This window comes from Nothoprocta perdicaria, unplaced genomic scaffold, assembly GCF_003342845.1.
Source record: "Nothoprocta perdicaria isolate Ctin4 unplaced genomic scaffold, notPer1 scaffold_16, whole genome shotgun sequence".
NCBI lineage: Eukaryota > Metazoa > Chordata > Aves > Tinamiformes > Tinamidae > Nothoprocta > Nothoprocta perdicaria.
This window is the reverse complement of record NW_020454760.1, coordinates 5,847,853-5,872,773: the sequence shown is the minus strand read 5'-3', so window position 1 is coordinate 5,872,773 and position 24,921 is coordinate 5,847,853. Positions and strand designations below refer to the sequence as shown.

Here is a 24,921-nt window from a genome sequence, read left to right as displayed (position 1 = left end):
AACTGAAAAGACATTAGAGAGTATTTATTTTGCTTTCTAAAATACTGTTTTAGAAACCTCCCAGAAGGGAGAAAAATAAAGGCATTAAATTATAGTGCCACATCAGCGTAATCAGCAAGCACGAAATCAAGAGAACTAAAGCGACACGAGTATTTCTTTGGCAGAAAATGCCATGTAACTACACTCAGCTTCTTCTGATTCCTTTTGGAAAGACACTTAATCTCCTCTAGGCCACCTAGAAACCCACTGGATGGATACATTATACATATTACTGATTTATCTGGTAGCTCTTATGGTTACTTTGGGTTTTTGTTAATCTGGTTTCATGCATGTGAAACTTCATTCTTTGCATGAAGTGAAAGACTTAGCAAGGAGTCTTTTTTTTTTTTTTTTTTCCCCACTGGAGACATAATTAGAGGCTTAATTGCAATTTGAACCAAGTGTACTATAGAGGGTCTGCTGCTGCCGGGAAAACAGCTCCATTTCTCTGTATTAAATCATAGAATTACTCAGAGTAACCTCTTGTATAGACATTTGAGAATAAAATACAGACACACACGGTTGTATTTCACAGAGGACCTTGCCAAGAATACTTACAGGCTTCTTGGGAGTCAAGATGCTACGCTGCAAGAAAGAAGCAGATGTGGCTTTTGCTGCAAAGGTGACCCCAGCTTAACACCCTCTCATTCTGCATGTAAGCCCACAACATGGAAACCCAACGCGTGAAGGGGTTAAACCTCCTTCTGCCTCTTCATCTGTCTCTGGCCTGGAGTCAAAATTTGCTCAAGCAAAAGGCAAACTGTGAATTTTATGGAGTTTATGGGGTGACAATCACTCTCTGATAACAGGAGGCATTTCCTGCAACTACCAAATTCCTCTGCCAGGTCATCTTGGGGGGCTCAGTACTGACGACCCAAGGCTTAGGTTTGTTTTTATACCTTAAAATGTCCAGATATAGACTGAATGGGCAGAGTCATTGACAGAGATAATGGACAGGCTTTCAATTAACAGAAAAAGAACAGCAGCCACCTCTGATCTGCTACAGCCATTACTTAAGAAAAGGAAGAAAAAAGAACATGAGCTTCCATGATGGAGAACAGCATCTCCATAACGCACTTGCATTCTGCACTTTGTCCAACTACAGCTTGAACAGTAAAGGCAATTGGAAATGAAGGGATCTTCCACAGATATAGTTTAAAAGCTGTTTTGGAGCCTGCAAAAAAATCTGTCTGTGATCTGTGATGGAGCAAAGACTAGCAGTTATAGAACATGTAGAGACTATGCATCTTTATAAAAAAAAAGGTCTTGACTCCTGTGTTTGATGGCCCAAGACAGATATAATCCACAAAGAAGGATGGATCTACACCTCCTCCTCTTCACACAGTATTTCAGCCCTTCACACACACCAAACTCACTACTCTGACATCTTACAGTTTTCTCCTAACTTTATCTAACAGTAACCAATTCTTTTGAAGATGGAGTAGTTTTAAAGTTTTTAATATTCTGGAAAGCTTTTCAGATCATCTGTAATGAGCAGAAGAACCAGATGTTGGTCTGTTTCCCTTTAAAACTGAGGTTGTGTATTCTCCAGTCCAAGCCTCTCCTGTCTTCTGCAAGGCATATAGTAAAGAAATTTCCCTAGCTCTGAAATATGTATTTTTTTTAATATAAATTTGTAAAAGAAGTTAAGCACAGTATCATTAATCAAATAGAAATCTGTTTTCCTAGGGAGACAAGTTATGGAGCAGTGTTCAGCTGACCTGTTCTAGGAAACACAGACAGCGTCATTGCTCAAGGTAGCAAGATGATTTCATAATTCTTGACCAGGAATTTGGAACAGGGAAAGAAGAAGAACTACCTTGCAGCTTTTTGACTTACCAAATATGGAAAATAGTATAACCAGGAACACATTGAGAGCACAGACTTTCAGATGGAGCCTAAATGCAGTCTAAACATCCAAGAGTCTGTTTTTTGTATATTGGAAATTGTGCTGTCAGGTAGTCCAATATACTGATCCAAATCCAATCTGGATGCATTCAAAGAAAACTGAGCACGTACATTTAAATTTAAACATCTGCACACACAAGCAGTGACATGCAGTTACTTCTGGGGACAAGTGATCTTAGCTGTGTGCAGATGCTATGTTGAAACTCAGCAGCGGGTGTTCAGATCATTCTGGCCTCACACTGTTCAAAATGTTAATTAAGGACAAGAGCTCTCCCTCTCCCAGCTCTAGTCTTACAGGCCAGATATAAAATGAAATCATCAGTTACACAGGACATTATATGCAGTATTTCCACCTGAAGCAATTAACTACCAGGGAGAGGGGAGGACAGAAGTAAATCCCTTAGGTCTATGTATTGCTATTTTTTGCTATCAGATTGTCCTCCACTGTATGATAATACAGAAATCTATGTGGGGAATCAATTTTCAGTTACCAGCTCACACTGCATGTACCCGATTGTCTGAAATTATACCTCAGCCTCTAAACAAAATATAAAAGGCATATTTTTTCTGCTGTCAAACAGTACTGAATGCATAATCTATTGGCCTAAACAAGCCTTGCAACTAAAGCCTTGCATGTCCATTCCTGAGTTAATTTAAAATGTAAAGTCCAGAAGAATTTTCCATGTTCCCAGCCAAGACCTTGGTAACAAGCACAGGGAAATATGCTATATAAAGCAAATAAATACACATTTTCCAAACTCACACTTTTAAAAGAAAACCTAGCTGCCCTGCATCTTCACAGGCTTATGAAACTGCTCTCAGAAATGATGCCTCAAAGTCCTATTAGGCTGGCCTTTAATGTCCACACAAGCCTGGTGACACAACATCTCCCTCAAGGAGCCCTAGCTGAGCGGAACAGAGGTGGAATCCTGTGACTCTCACTGCAAACCCCCCGGCTGACCCTGTTCACAGTCACAAATTGAAACATGAAAAATGTATTTATTTTTTACTTATTTAAGGCATCACTATCACATTGAGGCCTGGTTGGTTTTGCATACCTGAGCCAAGGGGCATTCACAGAGTATGCAGCTCCTCAAGCCCCAACTACACAACATGTCTCCTGATCACCTCCAGGCTCTCTGGAAGGCTCCTCCATCCCACGTCTCTCCCTTGACATCCAGCCACACATTCCAGGATGTCAACCCCCTCACTTAACTCCCCCAAAACAGGAGGAGACTCCCTGTTCCCAAAGGAAACTCCCCTGCTTTTGTACTGCTTCACTTAGGTTTATCCATGAGCAGAAAGTTTATCAAGACCAGATAAAATTTTATTTTAGCTGTTCTGTTGTACTCTAACCGGAGTCGGATTTGGTTTTAATTTGCAAAGTCACATACAACACGTTGTTACTGCCTGGAGTAGGCTAACCCAGCCTACAAGGCTTTCATCTTCTTTATTTGCACCATCCCCATTCCTGTCAAGTCCCAGAGGCTTCTTCCTCCTGCCACTGAGTCATTGTCACATCCTCCAGCTGGCAGCACTTCCCCAGAAAGCATTCGTAGGCAGAAAGCAGTACCTAGAAGATCCCTGTGTAGTAATGCCAAATGACCATGGCCTCATGACTGCTCAGTCTGGAAGTCTCTTCGAGCAGCTTGTCCTGCAGCCATTTCAAAGACAGATGCCTACCCACAGCAGATCTCTAGGCAACCAAGAAGTAGTGAAATGAGCCCTATATTCAGATTTCCTAGGAAAGGCCATAAAATTTGGTGTCTGAATGCCAGCCCTTTGAGAAATTTGCCAAGTACAACAAGGTGACGTAGTGTGTGTGTGAAATCACCAGTCCCAGGATGCCGTCTCAGTGTGGGGCTGCTGCGTGGGGACGGGGGTGAGAGCAGAGACTGCCGGGTCAGGCCCTTGGGGTCTCACACCTCCCTCGCACGGCTCCCCTGGGAGCGTGGGAAGCGAGGCGCCGGTGGCGCAGAAGCAGAGAAGCCTGATGTAATATTGAATGACATCTTATGTCAAAACATTGTGGCATTTTCGTGCTAATGCTTCCTGGAGTTCACCAGACAAAACACTGTACTAACAACTTAATCTGCTCTTTCCCCTTCCCTGGAACCCTGTTGAAAGGGAGAGCATGGGACAAGATTGCTCCTTTAACTGTAACAAGCAGAGTGGTTACAGGGGCTTTTAAGTGAGATAGCAAACACCGAGAGGCTTCCTAATCTGACAGCTTGGGCTTACTGCATTAGTCAGTGCATGCATCCATCAACACCTTTGCCAGGCGAAGTTGTACTATGTGTCTTGGTAGCGGTTATTTAAAACAACCCACTTTTTGCTCTTAGCATACTTGACGCTCCCAACTTGCTGGCAAAGTAATGAAGCGAGAATGTGTTACACAGGCTGCAAATTCGGGGACCTGACTTGGTGAGATGCTGAGTAACTTTTGCAAAGAGCTTCGTGACTCCAGGAATTGGGTGCTGGGATGACATTTTCTGGCACAGTGTAGTATCAGTGTTGGAGCTCCCTGGTGCTTTGAGGAAATTCCCAAGGAGAAAAAGGAATCTAGGCGGATGATGTAAGCAGCATCTGGCCTGACGGCATCTTATTTTGGAGTGTTACAACAACCAGTGATCCTCAAGGTTTCACATAGTATCAAGGGAAGATAGCACTCCCTTTTTCACTAAGTACCAGTGTGTCCCTTTTGAAACCATCACCTGTGGTAGATATAACACAGGCTCTGAAGTAGACACAGAGAAACTAAAGTACAATTAGAAACATCTCAACAGCTGCAAAATTGGAGCTAGTAGGGCATAGTAAAGAGCAGGATGTAGTAGCAGTTATATTCCATGGCTGCTTACTTTTATTTTGAATAAAACTTAACATTCATTTGGGACTTGAAGAATGAGTGCTGCAATCACATTATATCACTGGGAGACTCTTCTAATGAGGACTTGGAACTATTTTATCTTCCCCTTTCCTATTGTGATTGCTTGTCTTTAATTTCTCCTACAGTCTCCCTGCATTATTCCTTGTCCTTGTAGCAGATCAGTACTGCATGCTGAAAACAAAATTCTTAGTTTACTTCTAAGGTATTTATTTCACAGGTAGTTGCACTATTAGGCTGAATAACCCAATATGCAGCTTAGGTGTTTTGGCAACAACATGATGCTAATTATTTCATTATTTGTCCAGTTAGTTTACAGGAAAAAAATATCCCTGGATGTTGCTTACGGTGTGGACAAGATTTTTCATTCCATTCATAAATGCAACACTCTGTTAAGCCCACACACCAACTTTACAGCTCTAATGAAAAATAGAGTGCAAAATTCACACATAATGTTGACCATACTGCTTTTCAGCACATCCCAGTAAAAGACAGAGGTGGCTCAGGGAGTTATGATTCCAAGCACGCAAACACAATATAAGAAGAAACATGTAAAGAATTTTAATTTTGTGCAGGGCCATTCTAGATAAAAACCCATAACAAAGAGAAAATAGATTGCCTACATAACAACAGGCAGCTGGAGTGATTTCTGTTGCTAAGAGGCCTCTTTATAGGTTTGGATTAGAAGGAGAATTGCCTTTAGCTAGAGACAGTGGGGCAGACTGGAGGGGGCAGATCCAAACCAATGGAATTCAACACGGAGCCAAGAGCCTTCTCAAAAAATAGCCCAACATAAATGATTGAAGATCTACATATGCCACTTAACAATTGACTATGGGGCTGGCAGTCTGTTCTTCTGCTTTGCTGGCCATTGCAGTCCAAAGGGTCCTGCCAAATGACAGCTCTTGGCTGAAAATGAGCAGCCACACTAGTCTTGCCATTCAGAGTGGATTTAATGACCCCCGGACACACGCAGACAAAACTATGATTTCATAAATACATCCGGATCACCAAACTGGAAACAACTTGATGGGCTTTCCTGGCTTTGTGAATAATGGTGCCTCCGTGGTTTTTTTTTTTTTTTTTTTTTTTAATTATTAATTTTGCAGGTATATATATGAAAGAGCACCTGAAGAATGATGGGGTTTGTGATACCTGAATGTGTCCCCACTGGGCATTTACAAGCCATAAAGAAAAGCTGCCATACTCCTAAAGCTTAGATGCTTTTTTCACAGAAGTTTAAGGTCCGTATGAATGTAGCGCACTGCCGGACTAGTGCCAGACATTTTTGTGTGTGTGTGTTATTACAGATTGGAACAATGAACTGGATTCATCTAGAGATAAAGGCTAAAATAATTCTGTCTGTGCCATGCTAATGAAAAAAGGCTATTCCTGAGCTATCACAAACTTCCAAGAGATGAGCTTTAACAAAAACTTACTATGATCATATCTGAACTGTTACTTATAGGCGGAAAAAGTGTTTGTTTTAATAAATCCTAGTGTAAGAAAAAAAACATTCTGTCTCAAAGCTTGCATTTTGCACTGTAAACTATTCATAGGGCTTTTATCTTAAAGCTCCACAACTGTATCTTATCAGAGGTGGAGAAATAATACATATCTTCTCCCCATATAAAATACTATAAACAATATATTGTGAGAAAATAGTTATTAAATAGATCTAGTTCAGCTGTTCCCAATCAGAAGAAGAAAATCATGTTTTCTGAAGCTGTTTTAAAATGGGGGAGAAGTTCCCCTCACCCTTTTTTAACATAGCAGACTTCACCTAACTGTGTGACAAGATGATTTTTCCACTCCCGGGCCCCAGATCCTGCATTTAAGTCTTATGCTGATGCTGAACTGTGCCATGGAGCTCTGCAAGGTCCATGCTGACGCGTGTGCTGGACACGTATCTCTCAGCAGTGAGGTGATACTGCCAGGTGTTGTGCACATCAGTGAGGAGGTTCCATAGGGCAGACACTGCAATGCAAACGGCCACACACTGGCCATCCAGCTGTGAGCCTGTGGTGGCCAGTGAGCAGCATGTCCCAGAGAGGTGACAGCCAGGTCAGGAAGTAGCTTGTGAAACCAAAGGACACGGCGCTGCCCTACTGGTTCCACCAGCGTCCAGCTGTTCCTGTGTTGAATCAGTCTGCATCTGAATCACCCGAATTTTCCAATCCACTAAAAAAGAACTGATTTGTTCTTATATTTAACAGAGCATCATGTTTCTGAAGACCAGTGGTCACATGTAGCCTGCAAATGTGGTAATTGTACAAGTGCAAACTCTGCATATTAGCTGCATACCATAAGCACTACACGGTTCAGATGGCATCGTGGTATTTCACCATCACTTCCAAGTACAGGAACTAAATTGTCATAACTGCACAGCAGAGGCATCATGACCCAATACCCTCCTGCGTGCCTCACGCACTCCATGTAAAAAAGTATCTGTGTTCCTTGGGAGAGCCCAAAGACAATTTTATCTCTCATCTCTCATCAAATACTGACCTTGTGTGATACTGGTTGGAGTTCACTGGACACAGGGGACCTTCCCCTACTAAAAGTCTCAATGCTGTGGCAGGGAAGTGGGAAGATGAAGTGGAGCAAGAGGAGGGACATGGAAGAGGAGGGAAATGAATCCCATCTCATGATCTGGAGGACAAGGTGGTGATCAAGATGGGACATATGATGAAGGACAGGTTGTTTATGGCCTCCATTTCTGGCTCGGCTCACCATGGGAAAAAAGATAACTATCTTACACAAGCTATCTTCTTATCTGCAGCATATTAGCTCCAGTTTTTGATTCCTCTGAGGTTGTTCCTTATCAGCAAGGCTTTCAGCTCATTCCTTGGACATCTGCTTTCTAAAATGCTACAAATGGGCTTCAAAACAGCTCAGGGACCATCCCTACTGTTTTTAGATATTCCACATTGTGCCATAGCTTCAAACTAGGTATTGAAAAACTTCTCATTTTTACCTAAAATACTCTGTTCAGTAAAGTGGCATTTATAAGCTCTAATACATTAGAACAAATGAAACAAAGCCCTCAGTCATCTCTGTGTCTATTAGCTGGGAATGCCACAAATCAGAAGACCAGACCAGCCACCTCAGTGACTATTAACTCCCTTTAATTCCCTTGTCTGCTAATTTGCTCAGAGCTTGAATCTCAGAGGACAGTTGAAACTGTGCTGTAAGCAGATCTCATCCTGATGTCTGCTATCTACAGAACGGTTTTAGGCCTGAAGCCTGAAATTTAGCATCCCTTTTGGGTCTTAATTCTAACTGGCAAGATTTAAAAGACATTCAATTTTGAAAAGTTCTGATTTTTTCCCACTGATTCTTTTCTAAAGAGGGAGAAAATCATACAAACTGATGACAAGCTGATGGAAGAAAGGGTTAACACTAGCAGCAATCTGGAAGAGGAAAATCAGTGGAGAAGCCTAACTTGTTATCTTGAGCAGATAACTTCAAAGCAGCTGCAGCAGTGACTGATGATGAAGTAACAATGATAAAAAACATGCTTTGTCATGGGCTTTCTCACTACAGCAACCCGGAGCCACAAGTCACCAGACAAGGCACTTTTGACAGTTTCCATGTACATTTGTAGCAGCCATTGAAAGAAGTGAACAGCCCCTATGTCAGTCATCTAGAAAGAGCATTTGCTTTACCTTCCTGACCTCCTATAGCAATTTTTATTTTGCTCAAAAGGGGAAAAAATGGAGTATGTTATTCTCACATCTCAAAAATGTCTGTATTTGTCCTGGTTATCACTTAGTATGCTGGTGTGATGTATGGTGGTGTGTATGAGAATGATTCCAGAAAAAAGGGGAAGCAGGGCATGTTGGCAAAATGGGGAATATTTAGTGTTCTTTTTGAGAGCTTCTTCCCTCAATTGAGCCTTGTCTGAAGATGCCTCCCTCCTGCACATCTGTTCCTTCTTTGAGTCAAACTACAGGCAACAGCAACAAGCCAGCTAAGAATAAATTCTCCAAGTGAACTCTAGGAAGACAGTTTGGTCGAAGCTCTGCATGCCAAATCCCGACCAACAAATGTTCCCAGCTGCCAGCAGTGACTCACCACAAGCCATGTTTTTCATGGACCAGTTGTGCTGTAGCTGTCTCCCTCTTGGAGGATTATGATCCAAACAAGGTCTCCTACTTACAAAAGCTGGAGTCAAAAGCACTTGAGACAGGGTTCTTCAACCACATCTCATGTGGACGGTGCACTTAAGGACTGGTCCTATCACACTGGCTATCAGAACAGCTCTTGCGTGATGGAAGCAAAACAATAACTGCAACTGCTACTGCTGCCCTTTCTGGCAGGCTGTACACCAAAAGCACTGAGATTTCAACAGCACCAGGCCAGCATATAGGGTAGGACTTCTTTACAAATGCAAAACTACGGAATTTATGTAGCAATGCTGTTTTTTTACCGTCTGCTTCCCCCATATTACCGTGCATTATGAGTTAAGACATAGGGTAAAGAGGGCATATATATTGGGCCAAGAGGCCTCCTACTCTTCAGATGGGGTCTCAAACAGCTCGGTTTTACCTCAGCCCCTGTAACAACTTGTGGTGCCCCACTAGAAATGCTGACTTGGCATTTCCTGTCAGCAAATTCTGCTTTATTAAAGGATTTGCATGTCATCTTACTGAATGGAGGAGCCTAGTGCCAGATGAAGTAGCCAACAGAGCCAACACTACTTAGACTCATAGTTGCCCACTTCCTTGAGGTGTTCCTCAGAAGCTGCCTGGAAAAGCAGTGATAATTGTGCAAATGGTCACACACAAAGTCCGTTTTCCTGAAATAATCCTTGAGAGGCCATAAAAGCATATACCCTTGTAGGCATACAGAAGAAATGCTGATGGCAGGGAGGTGCTAAAACAAGGTCAGCATAGTTCTTCCCAGTGCTGCCCCACTATGTTGAGAAAGACAAGGAAGGAGTATGACAGGAAGTTTGCTCTCCAAAAATAACATGAACAAAGAAGACTTCTTGGAACAGGATACTGAAGAATTACAAAATCCTTACTAGTGTGAATGCTGTGACCCCATGGTACCATTCATCCTATTTACACATCTCTCCTAAAACAAGGAATGGCTTGGGATGATTTGGAGTGTAACTCTCGAGCACTGCAGCCATCCAGAAAACCTCCCTAAACACTGCAATTTTGTTTTTATGAAGAAGAAGTAATTACAGTTATTTCCTAAAAGAAATAACTAACATGGAACTAACATGTCTTTTCCCTTCTGCCACTTTGTGGTGCTTGGGAGTGAACAAGGACACAGGGAAGTTTCTTCCTCCTGCTCCCACCGTACCACTTACCCTCTTCTGCCTGCTTTATCCCCACTGCAATGCCACAGTATTTCTGGAAATGTTCAGATCAGTTTTAGGTTTTTAGGAGAAGATATGGCTCATGTTGGTAGCACTACATTTTCTGGGACAAAGTAGAAAGAAAGGAATGAAGGCAAGTGAACATGAGAGTATCCCGTTTTTCCACAGCAGCGCATTTACTGGGAATACGCACTTCTTACCGAAACCTTTCATGGTTCAGTGCTAGCACAGTCTGATGAGAGGTGGATAGATAGCAGACAACATGGAGGGAAGTTATTTTTATAGGTGCTAATGAATCCTAATATTTTTTACTCTCCACAGCTGCAGGTGACAAAAATGAATGGTTAACATTTCTTCCCATTTCTCAAGACTTTTTTTTCTTGCTATTTTAGGACCTAATCCAGAGGAAAAAAAAAAAAAAAGAAAAAGAAGAAAGAAAGAAATATGTGCAGCCTTATGGCAGGACTTCAGGACTTTCCAAGCCACAGATGCTGGCTCTGTGGTTGGCTAACCTACCCAAAATAAAGCTCAACAGCAGGGAGCGGTGGAGTAGTTCAGGGGGTACAAGAGGTCATGCAAATGTGATCCCCATCTCCCAAACACTGCATCTCCTCCTGCTACAAGCATTCTTCCCCCACTCCACTCCTTTTGAGGTGGAGGGAACTTTTTTTTTTTTTTTTTAACCCAGCCTGCCTTTCCTATCAGTTTGCCAAAAGGGATTGTTGAAAGTGTTTCTTGTTCCAGTCTCCTTCCCCGAACTGAAGGACATGGTGAACTTTTATCCCAGTGATCGAGAGTGGATAAGGCAGCTATCAGTTTGCATGATGTGCTCCTCACAAGTCCCTCTCCTGTTTCTGGCTGCGGGTGCTTTCTCTACTCCTAGACAGAGCTGGCACTACGAGACCTTGAAGCCCACCACTTTACCTTACTGGTGGCTGGAGGGAAAAGAGCCAGCTTGTCTCCAGCTGCAGCCTGCTGACAATGGGATGCTTCCCTATCACAGAGCATGAAAGACTTCTGAGCCCTGTTCAGTGACACACTGATTTCTTCACATTTGATGGCCGTTTTTATGAACAAATATTAAGAAAAAAAAAAGTGACTGACATAATTTCAATAAAACTATTCAGTAGATTTGTTAGTTTAAGCAATTGCTTATAAAATGTAATATTGCACTGCATCCAGTGAAATCTTTGAATATATTCAGTGGTAACATAGGCAAAAGTTTGGTACAAATCTGAACACTTGTACAGAGGAGCAACGAAGAACCTAACTAGTGCTGGTACTCCATACAGGAGAGTTTAACCAGTTTTTGTGTACCACTACATCCCAGGTCAGGAAAAGATCAAGCAGTGGTAAGGGATTCTTGTTAACCAGATTGGCTTCTGACATCTAAATACATTCATATCAAATATATTTTTTACTTTTTTTTTTTTTTTTTTGAGAGGAATGTGTGGAATTGCTCTCAACTAAGCTGTGAACATAACTTCTATGTGCTTATGGGAGATCCCATGCTGCTATTCTAGAAATAGCTGCAAACTGTGCTGAACAGCAGTCTGAAAGTCCAAGGAAATTCTAACTGGTACAAGACATTTATTTAGTACAATCCCTTTATTTACAGCCAGCAGATCCATTTCTATTGTAATGTGAACTTCATTTGCATAACACTATTTCTAAGCATCTCTCTCTTGTATCTGTTCAGCGCTCTTTATGAAGTGTGTTTACCAAAAAACTAAAATAAGCCTAAAAATAGCTTTCTTTGGGCATGTATTAGACTGAAGTGAAAGCCCACTTCTATAGGTCTAAATGCTGCTGCCAAAGGAGGTTTTAAAAGCAACTGTTTCACTTTGTTTAAGGACTGAGAAACAGCAATCTGAAAGACCTGCTGCCACTTACCAAACCTCTTGTAGCCAAAAGACTGCACCTCCTCCTCTTCTGCAAAATCGTCTGGAAAGAAAGACACAGCAAGAGGTTACTTCTTCCACTGGACAAGATGGAAAGACCTTCTTCACAGTTGCGCTACAATAAACTAATGCACTTGAAAGTGTCATTGATTTGCAAGGTATTTTACCCGTTGCTGAATTTCCCTCCCCTCCACTGTTCACATTGCTCCTCAGTCACCAGGTGGCCGACAGTTTGGAGCCTTTCCCTCCCCTGGTATCTCCAGCAGAAATCTGGACTCTGGAGGTGATTCTGGGCCTGGGTTGTTGTGTAAGTACAGGCTGGAGCAGACCAGTCCCTCATGGAGGAGACAACCGCAGTGGGCACTGGCTGTCAGGGACAAGGTGCTCGCTCACAACGGCTGCAGAGCTGCCTGTGCCATCAGGCTCCACCTCAACAGTTATTAGCCCAGGTATCCATGCAAAGCAGTACTTCTGCTCAGCTTTGCAACATCTAGCTATGCTGAATAACAAGAGAGAGGAGTCAGAAGTTACAACCACCTCCTACCACCTACCATCTACCACTTCCTGAATGTACTAGGAACATTTGATCAGACAGGAGACCAATAAGATCCAATAAAAGATGGAAAACAGAGAAGACAACCTCCAAAGATTGCCAAAACCAAAAATTAAGCCCTTTTATTTTCATCTTCTTAGTGGTAAAATGCTAATAATCACAAATCTATCTTGTTAGAATCTCAATTCTCTCCACTTCCTTCCAGCAGCAGCAACACCGCAAAGGCTGGGATGAGCACAATATATGAACCCACAACTTCTTTTTTAGGAAAAAAAAAGGATATGTGTGCATTTGTGTGGTCAGACTTTCTCTAACAACCAAGCCCTTTTTTTTCTGCTGAAGCAAGAGAGGAGGACAGCAGCCCAGACCCAGCTTTTGTATCATGCGACTAAGTTTTTAGCAAGGATAGCTCCTAAAGGACCAAGCTGCTTTATCTCCTGTCTTCCTAATTTCTACAGCAAAGGAAAGGAGATCCACCTGCCCTCCCACAAGCACCATTTCGCATGGTGGAGAATCCTTTGCTGTCTCTCTTAAAACAAGCTTTAGGACATTCTGGTGGTCAGCATGGCTGTGGTGAGTAGACCAATGCTACCCTATGCTGGATAGCCATGCCACCTTTGCAGCATTCCTGAACAGAAGTCTGTAGGCAAGTCTGTCTTCCAAGCTGAAAAAAAAAAAGGTTGCAAAAAGAAAAAAAATCCCTACTCTCCAAAATCTGCTGGCATGACTTTTGTTTGCATTGCAGCAGAGCCTTATCACCTCTCTCTTTGGGGAAGGCTGACTCAGCACCACATCAGGCACGGCCATGCTACGCTGGGCAGCTGCAGCCACCACTCGCCCTCCAGGGCCCTCCTGCCACTCATCCAGCACGTGATGCCCAGGAAGCTAGTTCCCTTGGAAACTCTCCATCCGGACCTTTTGCCTGCACGAGGGGAGAAGTAAACAGAAGCGCAAAGGCCAGGCCAGGCCAGGACTTTGCAAGAAGGAACATTTAACGAGCAGTAATGAAAAAGCAGGCTCAAAGCAGACAAACATTCACAGCAGCAGGAGGGATCTGTACTGGGCGAGCCCTTTGCAATCCATGGTTTTATTGCCAATGAAGAGGCTGATCTGCATCACCAGAGGCTGCAGCCAAGGCAGGACATTGCAGAGGTCTGGGAGGATGTATCCAAAGGCGATTAGCCTACATCTCTTTCTAACCTGTAAAGTGCCACACATTGAAGCCTGAGGAAGATACTTCCAGATGCAGTGAAGTTCATGCATATTGTTTTTTAGAATTTGACCTTTTACTCACACGGCAGTTATGATAAAGCAGCTCAAAACCTTTCACCCGTATTCCTAACTGGCTAGTACAGCTTTTTCTCACTGCCAGGGACACTGCTGTCCATATCTTACGATAGACTCCCATTCAGGCATGTATTTAAGAAATGCAGGAACCAGTGGATAATTCCTTGGGCAAAACAAACTCATTGTGTTTTTGAAGGCAGCAAGAATCCTTTAAAAATAAAACCCTTGCAATTCTACCAGATGTTATCTGAAGACAAGGCCACCTTGCAAAACATGACAAATACTAATCAACCAAATGACCATGAACAACCAAGCTTCTCATCCCAACAGTGAAGTATGAAGGAAAAATATTCCTCTCTTGCACAAAAGATGCATAAAATGAATACCAGTTCTGTTTAGTCGTGGCTAAATCCTGTTGCTTCATCCAACAGGCCTGTTCCCATGCTGTCAAGCTCCTCTCTGCTTTCCCTGCTCCTCTTTCACACTGAGCACTTCTGCTTCCTCCCTGCCCACAGCCTTGGGCAATCAAAGCCATTCAAAACCCTCAAAGCCAAAATCTCAGCTTTGAGGGGCATCAGCTGAAAGCCCTACTCTATTCCTACGAATCTTGGATGGGATAAGTTAATTGTTTAGTTTTTTTGCACTTTTCCTAACAGCGTTGCCCTCTAACAGCATATTCATAAGCTTATTCATGTTCTTTTTCACTGTTTAGTTTTTATATTTTCAACACTATGTGCTGTGCTATCTAGGGATGACCTGGTTGGGTTTTTTTGTTTGTTTTCTTTTTCTATTTTTCCCCTTTTTAGCTTCTGATTTGGAAGAATACTAGTGGCATTTGAAAGAAAGAAGCAGAGATGGACAAGGATTGCATCATCAATAGTTAACCTTACTTTTTGTCTATTAAAATCTAAAAGAGAAGATAAAACTTTTTTAATCCATGTGAGTTGGTCTAGCAAGAGGCAGGAATTCATTTTAGGGGAAGTCTATTAAAATGACTTAGTAAACTAAACTCACATTTTTACTAAACTAAACTCACATTTCCCACTACACACTTTGCTCAAAGCATATGCAGATACAATAAATAATCTTTACTAGTATGAATTGTGATGTGAGAAATTTAAGGAAATTAAGGAAGGGAAGAAAAAAATGAACAAAACAAAAGCACAGACTAAATTTTCAAAAATGTACAGCTTGGCATCCTTTGAGAAGGAGAACAGGATGGGTTGAAACATCTACCAGGCTATTCCTAAGAAATTTGTGTCTGAAATACTAAAAATTATGTTGATAAACAAGCCAATAAATTTAAGTCTTGAGAGAAAGTCATTTGTCTCAAAAGCCTTCTCCTCTCATTCCCTTTGGGATGGGATTGTACTCCCTGAGGAATCCAAAAACTTGACCTTTGTTTCTCTGATACAAGTTCTAGTGGTGAAAATCTTCAAGCTTTGTCACAAGTTTTTAAAAAATAGTGCTATTTCTCAAAACTTCGTGATATCTTTGAATTGAAGAAATACAGGAGAACCTAAACTTTCATTTAAAAGTGGCTATGTAGCCTTCATAGAGAAAACTATGAAAATATAATCTGTGATGGGTTATAGAGGTTAAAAAAATACATGCCAACCAGTAAAGGAAATTGGAAGAAAATCTCCAGGATGTGCTATGTGCTTATGCCCTCTGATTTTAAGGTCAATTTCAGAAATCAGAATGAAACAAATTCATCAGTTTTGACCACCTGTGGTTCTTATTACCGCAGCTTTGCTTTTTTACATCAGCAGTGCCCATTCACTTGAGAGGGGCTGCAACCCGCATAAGAGAGTTTTGTTTGACATAGTGAAAGACAGAGGTTTGAAATGTTTTACTTTAGTTTAAATTCAAGCCGTCTCATTTTCAAAGACGATTAGAATGAATGCAATATTTCCATTACGCACACATACATATTTATATGTATGTAAGGATTATTTTGCTGGGTGAAGAACATAAAGGGCATATTTTTCCTTGAAGGAGATAACAGAGCAGAATCCATTGAAATGTCCCAACCACAAGAATTAACTCTTTAGTATAGGAAATACCAAACATAATTCATTTTATAAGCTTGGAGTTCAGTATATCACAGCCTTAGGGACAGTTGGGACACATATCCTATCACACAGAAGCTCCTTCATTGTATGAAATGGTGAGATTTCCTAAAAGAAATGAGAAGACTACCTCTCCTCTCCCACACATGCAAGCAACACACAATAAAACTTCACAAGGGGCAGGTTAAAAGCATGTTTCACCTCCCAGCAAGTCTCCTTCCACAGAACCACAGAATGGTTGAGGTTGGAAGGGATTTTTGGAGATGATCAGTCCAACCCCCCTGCTCAAGCAAAGTCACCTAGAACATGTTGCATTTAATCACAGTCAGGTGTGTTTTGAATATCTCCACATCCTCTCGGGGCAGCCTGTTCCAGAGCTCTGTCACCCTCGCAGTCAAGAAGCTTTTCCTTTATGTTCAGATGGATCTTCCTGTGCTTCAATTTGTGCCCATTACCTCTTGTCTTATCACTAGGCGTCATTGAAAATAGGTTGCTTCCATCCTCTTGACACCCTCCCTCAGGCTGGCTTCATCCTCTTGACACCCTCCCTTACTGTATTTATCACACTGGCAAGATCCCCTCTCAGTCAGCTCTTCTCCAGGCTAAACAGGCCCAGCTCTCAGAGTTTCCTCATAGGGAAAACCAGTCCCTCATAGGGCTCCAGTCCCTCATAGGGCTCCAGTCCCCTAATCACCTTTGTAGCCCTATGCTGGACTCTCACCAGTAACTCCATGTCTCTCTTCTACTGGGATGCCCAGCACAGGACACAGCACTCTAGATGTGGCCTTACCACTACTGAGTAGAGAGGAGGTTTCCCTCCCTTGACCTGCTGGCAATGCTCTTATTAATGCACCTCAAGACACCACTGGCCTTCTTGACCACATGGGCCCATTGCTGGCTCACGGTCATCTGGCCATCCAGCAGGACTCCTGGGCCCATCTCTGCAAAATTGCTCTCCATCAGGTCAACCCCCAACCTGTACAGGTGTATGGAGTTACTCCTCCCTAGCTTAGTCAGGCCTCCCTAGGACATGGGAGCGAGTGGTAAGAGGCTGGCTGTGGTTTCAGCCCCTGTGGAGCACATGCAAGGATAGGGAGACTGGCATTATAGCCAGCAGGCACAAAAGGCACTTTGCTTGCAAGGAATAGGGCTCTAATGTATAACACCCTCATATGGGAAGTGAAAGAAAGAGAATCTAGAATAAGTAATAAGAAAAAAAAGGAAAAAGAATATAGTTAAAATGAGATTCCTTATTCCACTGACTTCTGCTGAGCTCTGGCAGAAGGAGATGCCCCTAAAAAAGGGGAACTTCTGAAAGAAGGCATGTGAGCAGCCAGTTTTATTTAACCATATTGAAGGATCATCTGAAATCTCCTGTTTCATCATGTTTATAAGAGTATGGAGGATGACAACAGATTACCACTCAGAGCTTACAAAGAACCACTAAAAGTAATTGTTTGGTAGCTAAGCAGGACAGAAGTACATCAGTTATTTAGGAAATCAGTGATGATCAAAAGCTCTGATAAGAAAAAAGAAAAAAGAAAAAGAGAAAAAGGAAAAAAAAACAAAAAAAAGAAAAGTCTTTGAGTTGTTGGCAATAACCAACTTCTGATTGCCTTCTGGTTATAACCTACTACTGCAACACCTCTAATAAATAAAATCGTACAGTTAGATAAGATAAAGCACAATGCTTCAAGGGACTGGAAATTATAAGAAGGCAGTTCAACTGGGGAGTAACACAACTAACACAGGGAATTCATTTAATCTAAAACAAATTAGACTCTCATTTGATTAATTTTCTAGAGGCAAAACAGAAATCTGTTGAGTAGAACTGTGTAATTTTTAGTTCTCGTTCTTAAATAAATTAATCATGGACCATTTATGAGTCAGACTGAGGTCAAGTAAGAAAGAGCTGGCCTGGAGCCAAAAAGATGCCAAATCTATCCTGTTATATGGCTTATAACCAGTGCAATGCTAACTCTCTGCACTGAGACAGCATCAGACCTGGGAATCCTTTGCTGCAACATGATTTTAGCAAAATCATTTCAGTTTTATCCCTTCCTTTTTATGAATGTCATTTTTGGCATACAGAAGGTGTTACAGAAAACTGCTAATGTACGTGTCCAGCTGTCACCTTTTAACAGTAGATCACTCAATATAATTAACCAGTGAAGCAAACTAGACCTCAGTACCTTAGAGATGCTGGATCATACGTTGATTATAGACACGCGACACGCAATTATTTCTGGAACTTTTAACCGTGTGGTAAACACGGGCTTTAAAAAAAGCGATTTTTATTTAAAGTCTTCAATTTAGAATAGGCACAAATATTCTACACTACATTTTGAAATCAATGGAAATGTATTTCAAGAGAGTATGAGGCATCTGGACTGAAAATTGTCATGTCAAGTTTCAACTCAGATTTTAGAAGCTATTTTACAACCCCCCCCGAAAACTGGATTTACAATACATTATAACTTACCTATAAGTACCACACTGGGAACTCAGGACCATAAGACTAATTTGTAGCAACAATGACATCCAGCGTAAAGAGTTTCCTTTAAAATAAATCTCTCTATAATGTGTGATCTCAAAGAGTTTTAATAGTTGGGTCCCTGCATTTCCCTGCATTTTCTCTGTAAAATTTATTTTAATATTATCAAGAACAGCTTTTTTTTTTTTTTTTTTTTTTTTTTTTTTTTTTAACATTTGGAGAGATACTGTGCCACTTAGCCTAAAATGATGATATTCCTCTCTAAGCTGTGAAACAGCAAGAGTTCCTCTAACCCTGCTGCAGACCTCTGCCCAGACTCATGCAGCAAGTGGATCCTGACCCAGCTGGCGGTACCTCGTGCAGGGTCCAAAAGCTCATCCTGGATGCATCCCTCATAGAGCCCGGGTTCTCAGAGGCAAAACCAGTCCACTTGGGAGGTTTCTCTAATAGTAACAGCTGCTCAGAGAGGTGCAGGGAGCACCAGTATCTTTCTCATATCAAATTTCAAAATGTTTCTGGAGCAGCCATCCGATTCATACACATTTTTGCTCACTATTAGCTGGTCTGTATTCGAAGTGCTGACCCAGAGGTGAAACGGAGCCAGCAGAAGCACAGGCAAGCAGCTGCAGCCTTCAGATGTTGATGACTTCATCAGTCTAATTGGTTTCCACTGGTTTTATTTTGGACAGTCTCCTGTTTGTACTAACGGGCTGTTCATTCCCCTCTGTCCTCACAGATGCTTCATTTCACTTGTCCTCCTCTTCCGCTTCCTTCTGCACGTTTTCCCTCATAGCCTCTTTTCACGTTAAAACATCTTTCTCTTTTTGCCTCTATTCTGATCAGTCCTCCTTCAAAAAAAATCCCTTTCTCAGATTCAAAAACTCCTACCAAAAAACTCCTACCCCGCTGACAAAGTCCCCGAGTGACACGTTGCGCTCACAATGTTACTGCTGTTCACGCTGGGCACAGCGTGCGGTTCTGCTGCCGGGTCCTTTGGCTTGTCTCCTCACACACCAAGATCCTTTGGGCAAGGATTGCTCTTACTCTGCATGTGGGGCTTTGGGGAACCCCTGGTAAAAGTTAAGCCAAGGCAGTCCTGGAAAAGAGCCTACATCCCGGCATCCTGGGGCATCCTTGGACATGTCATTTTAGCCTGGATTCTAGAAACAAGTCCAAGGCTTTTCTGAACCTCAGAGGCCAATCTGGGAATCTGTCCACTCTCAGTATTGTAAAGAAGAGAGACAAAGTCCTGAGGGTCCTGGATCCTCTGTTGAGCCTTATAATCCAAGACTTGGATTGTGTCTCTCAACATAAACACAAAAAGCATAAAGCAAACAAAAACAGCAACACACACAAAAAAATGCATTTTACTATTGCAGTCCCCATCTACTCTCCCAACGGTCCTGTCAAAAAAAAAAAAAAAAAAAAAGAAAGAAAAAAGAACCAAGATTGAAAAGAAGACAGAGGAAAAAGAAAGCCAGAGATGTAGGAAAGATGCCTCTAGTTTTGCCTTTTTAGGCCCCAAATGAAGATACTAAATGGGAGGCCTCCTTGCTTGTTAGCCCTCAAGTGCTACAGACCTGTCCAGTATTGGGACCAGGAAGAACTACTTGGTGCAGAAGTTCAATCTTAGATATTAGAAGTTGAAAACGTACCCTATTTCAGAGAAATGTTTTAAGAGCAAACAGATCATAACTGAAAAATTTTGCTTTGCTGGCTCTGTGTTAATGGATAACATTGAAATGGCATATACCTTCATGAACATCTTTCTGTATTACTTCCCATAATTCATCCTCTTTGTTTCCTAGTAACATCCTAGTCTTCACCTCAAATTTATGTACCAAAAGCAGTTTCAGAGGAATGAGGTCAGACTCCCAAGAATTATCAGGAGGATCATGTTCACTTTCAATGCCTGATAATAAAACCTTTTTTATTTTGCTTTCCATTGGGGGAGGGTGGGAAAGAGGCAACCTCTGTTTTGATAGAGAATGAGAACCTCAGGATAAGCAACATTCGGGGAATCTCTGAAGATAACTGAGCAGGCAGACTTTGGAGCACTAAACTGCCTTCATCTGTGACACTTCTTGCAGCTCTTTGTACAACTACGCAGTTATATAGTAATATTCCATTCTCTGCAGAGGCAGATTTCCCTTTTATTTTTACAGCTCATGATACTCTGCTTTCCCCTGTATCATTAAGAAAAACACCCTTTGATGCACGCGTACATAATCATCTCATTCATACTTCTAAAATGCTCTGCTACCAACAAATTTTGAGTATAGTGACAATATAGTGGTGTTGCTTGTGATTTGTGCTGTGCTCTATCTCACATTTATTATAACAGCTCGAGCCTTTGAACTTCTATGGTACAGCCCTGGGACACGTTCAGCATGCATCACTCAGAGCACGTGAACATGTTTTATATTTATGCCACTATATTCATATAGGTGCTGTTATGAGTGAACTAAGGAAAGGTTAGTTCATCACTCTACTTCTAAACCTCCCTTTTCAGATGCCTTCTGGCTTCTGCCATGCACTCTGGACTGGGATTTTTGAAGCTTGCAGTTTAAAGTTTCTATCCAGAAAAGCCCTCTTTGCAGATGCTATTCATTGGTTTTGAGCACAGAAGATTAAAGACTGACACTTTTCTCCATTAGTAGAAAATCACTGTTATAGTTTATGCTTTAAAAAGAATAGTAGCATCAAAATGGTTAGAGAGAGCAAATCAAAAGCTGGTAAGAAGGGAGAGATCATATAGATCATTTACTTTTTCTCAAGTCTTGTCCCACACAGTGCTATTTCTCAGCTAACAGGGGACTCTTCCTCTACCCATGGCCATCGATAGGCAAGGGATGTAACAAGGTGCCTGGCTCTGCACACGGGAGGAGCTCGGCAAAGGAAGCTCAGTGACAAGAACAGCTTGAAGAGCTCCAGACAACGTAATAGAGTCTTCCTCTTGGCCTGCAGCAACAGCCTTGCCTCGACATTGCCAAGTTTAGGTATAGGTACCAAACAACTATTCACGCTTTAAGCTGCAAAAATTCTTCACACCAAAACAGCCATGACTAGAACAGCCAGGACTACAGCTATAGTTGAAGATAATAATTAAAAAAATACATTACAGATGTATAGAAAGAAGTTTTCAGTTTCTGTAACACTTTTCCCTGTCTTAAATTAGGCCCAATGGTTTTGAACATATGTTGTTGTTTGACTATGAGGAAGCTGTTTTCATCTGTCTCCAAGGCAACAACTACTGCCTCATAACTCAATGAGTATCTAAAAGTTAGAACTATCATTAGATAAAGACATATCCGACCTTAAAGCAGTCAAGCCCCTTTATCAACCACATGAATTATTACTAGAGAGTATCACAAGGTGCGTGAGCTCAGCGTAGTTTATGGGAAGTAAGGCTGCAAGCATATGAAACATACAGTTCAATTTATTTTACTGATCTAAAACATAACACATTACAAATTCCAGTGATGGAAAATATAATTTATTCCTTACAGATATTTAATGATGTAATTATTTAGATATTCCTCCATTCTCCAGAGAGGGGACAGCTGCAATCAACAGATCCTTTTATTATTCAGAAAATGTGTAACTGCACTGAGCTCTAAAGTCCTAGAATTATCAACATCACCAAGTTGAAAGGGAAAATACAGAAAACCAAATGTGCAAGCCGGGAAAGGAAAATACAGAGTCAACATTTATTTTGGCTAATAACTTCCATAACTCTTGCGATGCCATGCACGGATTTTGCTTGAAGGCTTTTGGTTCTTCTGCTACCAGCACAATCATTTAAGGACTGATCTCTGCATGGTGCAGGATTGCATGATTTGTACATTGACATGATTGATCTTTGGAGTGATTTCCCTAATTTTGGCGAGGGGAGGAAGTAAAATGGCAGTGAGGGTACTTGGAGAAAGGGAATGGCAAGTGCTACCAAGCAGCGCCCGCACTTTGCTGTCACCGCAGGCAGTGTGGGACACCAATGTTTGCTCACAGAAGGAGCAACATCTTCCCTTGAAATGCTCCTTCCCCACTCAGCCCAGCTGAGCAATGGGCACAGGGTGGTGTGCTACCCCTAAGTGAAACTATAGCAAAACACTGCTGACACTAGCAGGATCTGAATCTGGCTCCTGCTTCTGCACTTCATGGTATGTGGGCACCCAAAATGTTCTGTCACCCTCTGCCCCTCTCATCCCAACCTGGCCCGGCAAGGGCACACCAAGAAGAGAAGGTGACATCGCATCCAGCGACATGGCACAGGCATTTTACTGGCTTCCTCTGGTTTCAGTTTGCTCCTGCCATTACGCTTAGGCTGATAATGACAAGCTGCTGACAAAACTTTTGGCACAAACACCCTCTAAATAAAGAGCATTATTTTTCTACACAAACACATTCTTTTTTATTCATTGCAGAGGACTTCAGAGACAACATGTCACAGCAGTTACTTAAATGGTGTGTACGGCCTTGCAAAAACAAAACCCCAAAGCCCCTCTAAAGCTTCTCCTCCCTTCAGGCAGCTCCTCGGATAAGTGAATAAATAAGCACATCACTTTCTGTCTCAGGCTCTGGAAACTAAGTGTAACGATCCTGGTGTTTACTGGCCGCCTGGCATCTGGAATCCGAGCGTTGCAATCCAAGCACAGGCATGCTGGTGCCCAATAGCAATTTTGTCGTGTGTGTGCTTTTTCCTTCCACCCTTCAAGTTTATTTTTGTCACCGAAGAAAAAAGCAGGTTCGACTCTTGCACACTCCCAACTGCTTCCTAAACTTTCCGTATCGTCCTTTGATGTTTTCGTTGTAGCTGTTCCTGAGCGTGTAAAGGCTCTGCCTGTTGCTGTGAGGCTATCAATTTTCATAAGCAGGAGGCTTTCTTGTGAACCTCCTAGTACTGCTTTCCTCAGTTACAACTATAGCAAGCTGACAATCTGCTTATTTATTAGATTTCAAAAGTGTATTTTCCAATATCTCTCAGTCACAACTTTAGAGTATAGGGTGAACTGGTAACATTTGCATGTTTCACCCATTCAAAACAAAAAGAGGTGGAGAAAAAGAAAAGAGAGAGAGAAAGAGGAAAAGAAAGAGGAAAAGAATTCAAGTTTCAGCTTTAACAGATGCAAGGCAAAGACCAAATATTTTCCAGTCAGTGGATGTTGAGGAGAAATATGCCAAATACATTTCACAAGCCAGTTAAGCCTCTACTGGCACATAATCACTGCCAGATGTTTAGAAGCAACACCAAGAACATCGCAAAAGGTTGGCAAAAAAGAAAATAAATAAATAAACAAATTGAGGAAAAATAAATGCCTTATCCTCAGGACAGCAGAGAGGAGGCAGGGAGAAAACAAAAGGTAGGTGCCAAGTGAAAATGTCCTGGGGAGAGCAGAGATGATGGGAAGAGCGGGGATAACTGCTCCCTGGAGTGGACTTTTGGCGCTTGCCACCACAAACCACCCAGGAGCGCTGCAGCTGAGAACTGTGTAGGGAGTCTCCATCACCCGACCCGTGCTCCATCTCCCTGTGCCCTGCCTGCACCCAAAGCTGTCCGCACCTTGAGTTCACCCTGCCTGTGTGCTGCCCTGTGTGTGCTCTGTGTGCACCCTATGTGCATCCTGCCTGTGCGCCCTGCCTGCCCCATGTGTGCACTGCCCTGCGAGCACCCTGCACACACCCTATGTGCACTGTGCCTGTGCACCCTGCCCGTACCCTGCGCACACCCTGCCTGTGCACTGCCCTGCGTGCACCCTGCTTGTATCCTGCATGCACCCTGCATGCACCCTGTGTGCACCCTGCCTTGCCCCATCCTGCCCAGCTGGCCCCTCGCTCGCCCTGCCCGCTCCCTTCCCGCACCCTGCCAGCCCGGTGCCTGCCCGGTGCCTTGCTCAGTACCCGCCAGGTCCCGGGAACACCCGCCGGTGCCCGCACCCTGCGCTGCCAGTGCCCGTCGGTGCCCATGCTCTGTTCTACTCAGTGCCCGTCGGTGCCCGCACGCTGCCCTGTCCTGCCCAGTGCCAGTTGGATGCCCGTGAACACCCGTCCGATGCCCGTCGATGCCCGTCGATGCCCACACTCTGCTCTACTCAGTGCCCGTCGGTGCCCGTCGGTGCCTGCACCCTGCGCTGTCCTGCTCGGTGCCCGCCCGGTGCCCGTGGACTCCCGCCCGCTGCCCACCCCCTGCCCTGCCCGGTGCCCGTCGGTGCCCACGCTCTGCTCTACTCGGTGCCCGTCGGTGCCCGCACGCTGCCCTGCCCGGTGCCCGCCCGGTGGCCGCCGGTGCCGGCCCGGGTCGCACGTGCGCGGGCGGCGGCTCCCGTCCCTACCTTTCATGTTGGCGCCGGGGCGGCTCACATAGGACGGGGGCGGCGGGAGCTGCCGCCGGGAGCGGCGGGCGGCGGCGGGCGGCGCTCCCTGCGCTACTGCCGGGCCATGCCGGGGCCGGCAC

General features: G+C 43.1%; 1 protein-coding gene across 1 annotated transcript in view; it reads right to left on the bottom strand.

The window, feature by feature from the left end:
- The window catches only part of COLEC12 (collectin subfamily member 12), a 90,332-nt gene extending 65,493 nt beyond the window's left edge, over positions 1 to 24,839 (bottom strand). The window contains exons 1-2 of the mRNA XM_026035470.1: positions 24,800 to 24,839; positions 12,057 to 12,107 (exon numbers count right to left, since the gene is read on the bottom strand). Of these exons, the coding sequence (XP_025891255.1) occupies positions 12,057 to 12,107; positions 24,800 to 24,806 (58 nt within the window). The 5' untranslated portion in view covers positions 24,807 to 24,839. The remainder of the gene's footprint in view (positions 1 to 12,056; positions 12,108 to 24,799) is intronic.
- Between the last annotated feature and the right edge of the window lie 82 nt (positions 24,840 to 24,921).